Here is an 8,922-nt window from a genome sequence, read left to right on the forward strand (position 1 = left end):
GCGGATGCTCTAAGCTAAGCATTATTAAATAAAAAACTCCTTATATTCTACTCGTATAAATATTCACATCAAAAATCAAAATAAAACGCATATGCAAACCACCATTTCCCGCAACAATCACTCATTTTGAATCTCTTCCCCGAATCCATGGTTAAGCGCACTGTATCTGATTCTTTCATTCTTTCGAAAAGTTCTCCTCCGCACGACACCAAGCGATCCAAGGTTCAATCTCATATCATTCATTCCTTCCTTTCTTCTCTTTGATGCCAATTTTTGATTCTGCATGCAGTCGGAAGAAGATGCTAAGGGGCCGGCCAAAGGTGAGGATGCTAACGCGCCGCCGGCCAGAGGTGGTTATCCCCTTTTCTTCTTCCTTTCTAGTAGATTACTTTAGAATTCTTTGCATATGTTGGAATTTAGCTCTTTAATGGGGGTTTTGGTGAATTCTTGAATATCAGATGCTGCTAAAGGGAAGTCGAATAGGATACCCAAATTACACATACGGAACGGGCTGGTGCTGCAGCAGCCGGATTCTGGGAATCCATGGGGAAAACTCATATCTCAGTGTTCACAGGTGTGTGTGCGTCTTTACTCTTTATGTTATCTTGAATAGGCTAATAAATTATTCAAATTAATGTGAATCTTGGAATGAGATTCATGAAAATTATGTTGTCAATTTGGACTATCATATTTTCTGAATATTGATTTCATATCTGGTAATGTAAAAATGGATAATGTATTTGCCCGTTTCTATATTTTAGGTCATGGAAAAAACTTTTTTAATCTCAATATGGAATCAGAAACAAGAGAGTATCATGCATTCCATACTAAAAAGTTTAACTTGGACAGGTCCGTTGTTGGAAGTGACGGGTACAAGACAATGTTGCTTGTCTCATCCTGATAAGTGATGTTTAGGGGGAATACTTCAGTGTTGCTAAGCTTTAAATCTAGCACGGCTATCAATGGGGGTTTAGTGACTCTTCATTCACATGCCAGCATCTTGATTACCCTTCTTTATCTTAATTTGTTTCGTGCAATTTTCCTATCCCAGAATTCCCATGTTATTCTGCATCTCCCTACTTTAAGTGTTGGTAAAAGCGAGCGATGTGGCTTGTGGGTCATAGATCCAGCAGTCAGTAAGTCGTTGTGTAGTCTGAAGCACATTGAAACTGAGGTATGTTGTGATTGTCAATGTGGTACTTAGGCAGGGATTCCAACTATCATGTTTACTGATTCTATGCTCATTTCCCAATTCATAGAGAGGGGTTTCGGAAACAGTGCTTGAAATCATTGGGAAAAAAGGATATGTTCAAGTCAATGGAAAGGCTTACGTTGAAAAATCCATCATCTTTATAAATGGAGGTGATGAGATTATCTTTAGCTCAAAAACTAAACAGGCTTACGTATCCTATTGTCTGTGGTGTTCTGATAGTAGTTTCTTCATCATATTGTTTATGGTGGTTGGTAGAAATACATTATTATACCTGTTTATTTCCTTGACATATTACTAGATTTTCCAACTCCTTACCAAAACTGGTGAATTGACAACTAGCGTGCACCCTTCAGTAAGTAGCTTAGAAGCTCATGGTGGATCCAAACAGGGATTGCATATTGAGGCTAGATCAGGTGCCGTTGCCTCAACTCTGGCCCCCCTCTCACATCCTAATGATGAATTGTCTCTTATTCCACCATCATCTCGGAATGGCGAGGAGGTGCAACAAGGGTCTGAAATTCCATCAGTGCCTTCTACTTGCAGAGTGTCAGACAATTGTATCCTTGATACCGGTATGGAAGAGGCTTTTTCCTGTAAAGACGATGTTTCTGCAGCAGTTATTGAGAATACTGGTGCTTCATCTTCTGGTATTGCCAACAATAACCTGTTTTACATTTTTAGCAGGCCCATCAGCTTCTGAGTTTAATAAGAAACACAGAGATCAAATAAAGGGTTCTCCTCCTCCCATTCCACAGTCTTCAGGACGTAAAAAATTTATAGAGGGCTTATGGAAATGTTTAGTAGATGTGACAGATCTGGGTGTTTCATTCGAGAAGTTTCCCTATTATCTAAGGTACTTGCTTATTGTGTACCACTGATAAACTCTCTACCCTTTTTAATAAATAGGGTAGATTATGCATTTTCTATGCTGGCTTCATACTTGAATGCTCATTTTCGTTAACAGTGAGACCACCAAGAATGTCCTTGTAGCTTCGTCATACATACATTTGAAGTGTCCGAACATGGTGGAGCTTATTTCAGAACTCCCTGCGGTGTGCCCAAGAATTTTGTTGTCAGGTCCAGAAGGTAATATTATCTCCATACTCAAATATTTAATTATGTTTTTACTACTTTATTGGCTGATCTTGACCATCGCATTACATGTTTTCTTCGCAGGTTCAGAAATGTATCAGGATACATTGACTAGGGCACTTGCTAATTTTTTTGGTGTGAGACTCCTTATTGTCAACAAGATTATGTTATCTGGTGTAAGTTTCCACTGTAAATGTTAAGAAACTTAAATAGTGTCTGTTTTCTTTAATCAGTTAGTTTTATTGCTCGTGTGCAACTATATTTTCTGATTTTTTATTTAAATTTTTTTTAGGGGGGATTAACTAAGGAAGTTGAATCCCCAAAAGAAAGTTCAGAGCCTGAGAGAGCTACTGTGTTTGCTAAGCGAACAACTGCTGATGTAGACCTTACGAAACCAGCGTCGAGTGTGGATGCTGCTATAGCCTCTTCTGCGCAGTCTAAGGACGAAGCATCTACTGCTACGTCAAAGAACTGCGCTTTCAGAAAAGGTATACTTAGCTTTTTATGCTTGTTTGTCTAAATTTAGGTTTCAGATTTTTTATGTTAAGTGGTTAAAGCGGAATTTGGCAGGTGATAGAGTAAGGTTTGTTGGCAATTTAGTAGCATTTGGCATTTCTCCCGGTCAATTTCCAATTAGGTAAATCATTTGTTGTTCAAATTTACCGATGATGTTTATCTGATAAATGTTTCTTTCTCATGTACTCTCGATTTAACCTGTCACTTTATTGGATGTTGGTGGCATGAAATTGCACAAGTTAAACATATTACTATTGGCTAAATCTCCTGTTTTTGATGTCACCTTGTGTTTGGATATACATGCTGTTAGATCAGCTAAAAAATTATGAGAATGTGGGGTTGATGAGCTGTACCAATTGCTTGTATGATTGTATCAATGTGTTGTGGGTTGTCCTTATTTGTAAGTCCGATAACATAAGATTTTGTGCAGGAGTCCAAAATATGGTTCCAGTGGCAAGGTGGTTCTTGTATTTGAAGGTAATGGCTATTCTAAAATTGGGGTTAGATTCAATAGAGTAGTTCCCGAAGGTAATGACCTCGGGGGCCTTTGCGAAGGAGATCATGGTTTTTTTTGTTCGGGTAAGAGTTTGCTTAACTTGTTTCTGTTCCCTTGTCTTATTTAACTTCTATACCTAGAAATGTCCAGTTACAATTGTGATTATTTTTCTCCATGTGCAGCTGGCTCACTAAGTCTTGAAAGTTCAAATGACGATGACATTGATGAGCTTGTCATAAATGATCTCTTTGAGGTAAACTTTGTTGCTATGTGAAATTTGAAGTATTTATCACACTAGAATCCATTCTTTTATGTTGCATGAGTGTGGTTTTTAATAGTGATATTTTACATGTAATGATTCTGTAGGTTGCTTCCATGGAAAGTAAAAAGGGTTCGTTAATTTTGTTTTTCAAAGACATCGAGAAATTGATGATTAGGGATTTGACGGCATTTACAGCCTTTAGAATGAAGCTCGAAGCTTTGCCAGAAAATGTTGTTGCCATAGCTTCGCGTACTCAGATGGACACCCCAAAGGAAAAAGTATGTGATGATCTTTAATTTAATATTTCTACATAACAACACACACGCTGATACTTTTGTTTATATAATTTTGTGAGTTATGACACTGTAATTCACGTTTTGGATCCAGCCTCCACCTCTCTTGCTTCTCGCAAAGTTAAACCAAACAGGATTCTTGGACATGCATTCTGTAGGGGTACGAGTTAACTGCAATTATATATTCTGTGTTCTAAATTTGTGTTCAGATTAGTTACATTGATTTTGTCATTGATGTGTATGAAAACAGTCTTGGCATGCATTTCTCCTTTATTGAGATGTTCATTAAGATCGGTTTGAATGGTTATTGGTGTACTTAATCATTTCTAGCATACTTGCAAGTTATGCAGTTGGTTGACATGGTCATGAAAATGACGACATTGGGGCATATACAACTTCTCTTCGTAAGACAGCATTTTATTTTTTTGATAGGATAAGTGTAAATTGCAAGACAAAAACCAAGAGGCCCCAAAAAGTATGAAGCAGCTCAGTCGTCTTTTCCCAAACAAAGTGACAGTACATATTCCTCAGGTAATCATAGTTTTTGGCTTCCATATGATGCTGCTTCGATTATTTGAAGAGAAAGAAGTGCTAATTGCTGTTAAAATGTGACAGGATGAAGAAATGCTGGAGGACTGGAAACAAATGCTAGATCGAGATGCCAAGACAATGAAATCACAGGAAAATATTGCCCTTATACGCTCGGTTAGTCTTGCTGGTCCATCACCCCTTCTGAAGTATCTGTCTCTGGACTTTGTTGCAAATTGCAATATTGATATTTGGACAAACTTCTTGTATCATTTTTTGGCCTAATATTTTGTGTCTCTCTGTCAATATATTTCAGGTTTTAAGTCGGTTTAGATATGTTTGCCCTGATTTGGAAACATTGTGCATTAACGATCAAGCTTTGTCCAGTGAAAGTCAGTCATACAATTTCACTTCATATCTCTAAATTTCACGATCTTCAATTGGATAATCCTTGATACTTGTTCTAATGTTGACAGATGTTGAAAGAGCTATCGGATGGGCTTTGACTCATCGCATCATGTACTACACTCTACCAAAAGTCACAGATACATCAATTGTCATTCAAAGTGCAAGGTAAACAAATATTTGTCGGCTATCATGTTACCACTGATAGGAGCCTGAGAATTGAGTACTTGGTTTCGGATGAGAGTCCCGACACTATTCTTTCTTCACTATATTGCAGTATCAAATATGGGCTCGACATTCTACGCGGCACCGAAGACGGAAACCAGAGTTTAAAAAAATCTCTCAAGGTAAAGTGTGTGGAGTTTCGATCTTTGTGTTTGCTGTAAAATGAACTGTTCCACTGGACTGTTTTACTTAATTTGGTACATGAAAATAACTTTTAAAGTTTTAGGACGTGGCTACTGAGAATGAATTCGAGAAAAGGCTCCTTGCTGAGGTCATTCCACCCGGTGACATTGGTGTTAGTTTCGACCACATTGGAGCATTGGAGAATGTGAAGGAAACTTTGATGGAATTAGTGATGCTACCTCTGCAAAGGCCAGAACTGTTCAACAAAGGACAACTTAGAAAAGTAAATGCTTTTTGTGCTCAAAGCATATCAGAAAATCGAGCATTTCTTTTCATTTGTCATGAATTCAATACCTTCTTGTACGAATTGTGTCGTTTGCAGCCTTGTAAGGGAGTATTGCTCTTCGGGCCTCCTGGCACGGGTAAAACAATGCTTGCAAAAGCTGTTGCAACGGAAGCAGGTGCAAACTTCATCAACATATCTACGTCTAGCATTACCTCAAAGGTGGAGTTTTTGCTAGCCTTGAACATTTCTTTGTCATTCTCATCTGTTTATCCCTATCTGTGGTTAATTGTAATTATTTTGCACTCAGTGGTTTGGTGAAGGGGAGAAATACGTGAAAGCAGTCTTCACTTTGGCCAGCAAAATATCGCCCAGTGTTATATTTATTGATGAGGTCAGTCTAATCATCTATTAGTTTTTGTTGTTGTGATATCATTTATTATGGTCTTCTCGATAAAGATTGTTATATATGTCGCCACAGGTTGACAGTATGTTAAGGAAACGGGAAAGCCGAGGAGAACATGAGGCGATGCGTAAAATCAAAAATGAATTTATGGTTAACTGGGACGGCTTGCGTACAAAGGATAAGGAACGAGTGCTAGTACTTGCTGCAACAAACAGGCCTTTTGATCTCGATGAGGCAGTAATAAGGAGGCTTCCCAGAAGGTGTTATCATTGCCCTTTCGAACAGATTTTTCAATTATGTAAACAAGAAGCATTCCTCGTCAGTTCTCTTGATCTATTTATAATTCGACCAGGTTGATGGTCAGTCTGCCCGATGCTCAAAATAGGGACAAAATCTTAAAGGTGATATTAGCCACAGAAGAGCTAGGTCCAGATGTGAATCTCAAAGCAGTAGCTCAAATGACCGAGGGGTATTCGGGAAGTGATCTAAAGGTTTGATCGTGTTTTCTCATATTCTGCATGAGCTCTAAATAGTTGGTTTTAGCTTGTAATCTCGTCTGATCCATTCCTTCTTTGCGAAACATGTCTGTTTCTTAGAATCTTTGTGTGGTGGCTTCATATTACCCGATAAGACAACTTTTGGAGGAGGAGAAGCAGGTACATTCACATGATTGAAGCTTTCTTCCCATCTTATGTCATATTGGTTTCCACTTACAATAGAATACTGTGCAATAATATAGGAAAAAGCTTTGGCACTGGCCGAGAACAGACCATTGCCTTCATTGCACAGTTCAGACGTTCGAAGGCTGACTATGGATGACTTCAAAAAAGCACATGCACAGGTGTGTTTCTTTACTTGTTACTTGCCCTATATATCTGTTTTCCTTAACATTTTCTTTGTGGAAGTATGGAAAGATACATAATCTTGTTTTCTTGCCTTCAAGTATGGAAATGGAAATGTGTCACTTACTTTTCATTGCTTTAAAATAAGAATGACATTTGTGAGTTGGATGGAAATGTAGGTATGTTCTAGTGTTTCATCGGAATCACAAAACATGACCCAGCTTCAACAGTGGAACGAACTATACGGGGAAGGTGGAACGAGAAAGAAGACACAACTTAGCTACTTCTTGTAGGGGAAGAAACAACATTTGTATATAATATCTAGGTAGATTTGGTTTTTTCTCCATCCCTAACCTAATCATTGGTAATTTTGTCACACCACTAGATAAGAAGAGTAATTCTACTGATTTTTCCTTCATCTTTACCTGTATAGTCTTGTTTGATTCAATAAATTCCAAATTTACTTCTCTTCATATGATCATAAAAGTATGGATGAATTGTGATCATGGTTAAAGAGAGCGATTGGTGTTATGATTGAATAAATAAACATAACTCTTGCACCTTTTGGTTTGTTTCCTTTTTCATTCCATTTTCAGCTTGATTTTATCTACTGAAATCAGAAGTCAATAAGAAAAAGCAAAACCCAAAATCAGAAGGCAATCGATTAGGTGTTAGGTTCCCAAAAACAAAAACATTTATTTTAGATATTTAACTATTCTCTTTAACAATCAAGGAGTATATTTTTGGTTAAATGAATCAAAACATCTAAATCGTGGAGTAGTATGTTATAACCAGATACAACCATTTAACTTCTACACATGTCTACGTATTTTGATATCTATGCCCATAGAGAAATTCAAAACAGAAAGGGAATAACAAGTGATATGCAGAAGAAAAAACAAAACTGAAAACATCATTCTCAGCCCATGAAAATACCAAATAAGAACATCATAACCCAAAAGTGTAAAATTAACTCAAACCCATTAACAAATTTATAAGCAAACAAACTTAATTAGTGAGTTTGTCTTGTCTTATTGCGTCAGAATTTCATGCGTGGTTTGATCGAGTACAAGTTTTTTGTTTCCAGAACTTGCTCGTGATCTTACTGAATCTACACAAGATCATCTTTGTTAGCCAAGATGAACAATTTCTCATAAAATTCCCTAAATGGCCATTTGAGCCTTATAAGCCTCCTGTTTCTGTTGATGAGCCCTTGCTTCATTGTAATGAACATTGAAGAAAATTAATTATTTGTGAGGTATAGGGGAGGAATTTGAGGAAAAAGAATTATGTTTAAGAAAATGAAAATGGTGTTGATAAATTGAGAAAATGAGAAAATAAAAAAGAAAAGAAAATTTTTAAGAAAGAAAGAGAAGATAAAAGAAAGGTGTTGTAAGAAAATATGTCAAAATTGCGTTTCGTTTCTAAATAGAGATCTTGAAGAAAAAGATTTGTATAGAACAACCAACCTCAAGGGTTTATATTAGTACCTGACCAAAGAATAAAAGCATGCAATTGGTCAAGCTCGAGTCTCAATATGGATTGAAACATCCGTCACTACGATGACGCTTAAAATTTGACAATGTGAAATAAATAACTCAGCAAGCTCGGCACCTAAAAGAGCATTTTTAACAGAATAGAACAATCGGTGTGAGTCCAGTGAGAGCATGAATCACACCCAATCCAGCGACATGTGTTAACCTCAAGATCAAGAGTGTTGCAAATCACACACATGAAACCATTTCTTATCGAGCATAACTCACAGGCACAGTCCTCTGCTGGTAAGGTGCTTCCGCATGCTATGTTTCTGCAGAGAAGCTTAAAAATGCTTGAATTCCAGTCTTCATCGCTGAACCCTGTGTGCCAAAATCAGTGTTTTCTCTGTCAAATCACCCCTACTCTGGAAAAATAGGAACTCTTCTTTCGGTTACATACTACCTAAACCTTCAAGAGAGGCCTGAACCTCATTTTAAAATTTCTGGAAGGTTTTGCATCTTCTCTGCTATAATTTCCACTTTTTTGTCTAGCTACATCAATAAGAGACAACTTATGGATGAGTATCGGGAAAAAATTTAAAATTTTAAAATTAATCTTTACATTTTCTAAATTTGTCATAGTCTTGCTTAATTATATTATTAGTAGGCCAGACTAATTATTAACGTCGACCAAGGTTTTTATACTCCCTCCATTTCTCATTAATTCTCTGTATTTTGCTATTTTTATCCGTCCATCATTAAT

General features: G+C 37.1%; 1 protein-coding gene across 1 annotated transcript; it reads left to right on the forward strand.

Moving 5' to 3' along the window:
* The first annotated feature begins 117 nt into the window (after positions 1 to 117).
* On the forward strand, positions 118 to 7,157 carry LOC125187380. The gene is made up of 28 exons (XM_048083963.1): positions 118 to 222; positions 290 to 350; positions 459 to 574; positions 1,052 to 1,174; positions 1,260 to 1,403; positions 1,512 to 1,785; positions 1,898 to 2,066; positions 2,178 to 2,299; positions 2,390 to 2,481; positions 2,598 to 2,793; positions 2,876 to 2,942; positions 3,252 to 3,400; positions 3,500 to 3,570; positions 3,684 to 3,857; positions 3,967 to 4,032; positions 4,305 to 4,403; positions 4,488 to 4,577; positions 4,717 to 4,792; positions 4,877 to 4,973; positions 5,083 to 5,152; positions 5,257 to 5,436; positions 5,536 to 5,658; positions 5,747 to 5,830; positions 5,918 to 6,102; positions 6,195 to 6,333; positions 6,439 to 6,498; positions 6,582 to 6,683; positions 6,864 to 7,157. The coding sequence occupies exons 1-28, from the start codon at positions 148 to 150 to the stop codon at positions 6,975 to 6,977; spliced, it is 3,318 nt and encodes a 1,105-aa protein (XP_047939920.1). The 5' UTR covers positions 118 to 147; the 3' UTR covers positions 6,978 to 7,157.
* The last annotated feature ends 1,765 nt before the right edge of the window (positions 7,158 to 8,922 follow it).

Source organism: Salvia hispanica, chromosome 5 (assembly GCF_023119035.1).
Source record: "Salvia hispanica cultivar TCC Black 2014 chromosome 5, UniMelb_Shisp_WGS_1.0, whole genome shotgun sequence".
Taxonomy (NCBI): domain Eukaryota; kingdom Viridiplantae; phylum Streptophyta; class Magnoliopsida; order Lamiales; family Lamiaceae; genus Salvia; species Salvia hispanica.

Coding starts and splice junctions, on each gene's coding strand:
- LOC125187380 (XM_048083963.1), top strand. CDS start 148: ATGGTTAAGCGCACTGTATCTGATTCTTTCATTCTTTCGAAAAGTTCT. Junction 3,571..3,683: donor TCATAAATGATCTCTTTGAG/GTAAACTTTGTT, acceptor ATGATTCTGTAG/GTTGCTTCCATGGAAAGTAA. Junction 4,578..4,716: donor ATATTGCCCTTATACGCTCG/GTTAGTCTTGCT, acceptor AATATATTTCAG/GTTTTAAGTCGGTTTAGATA.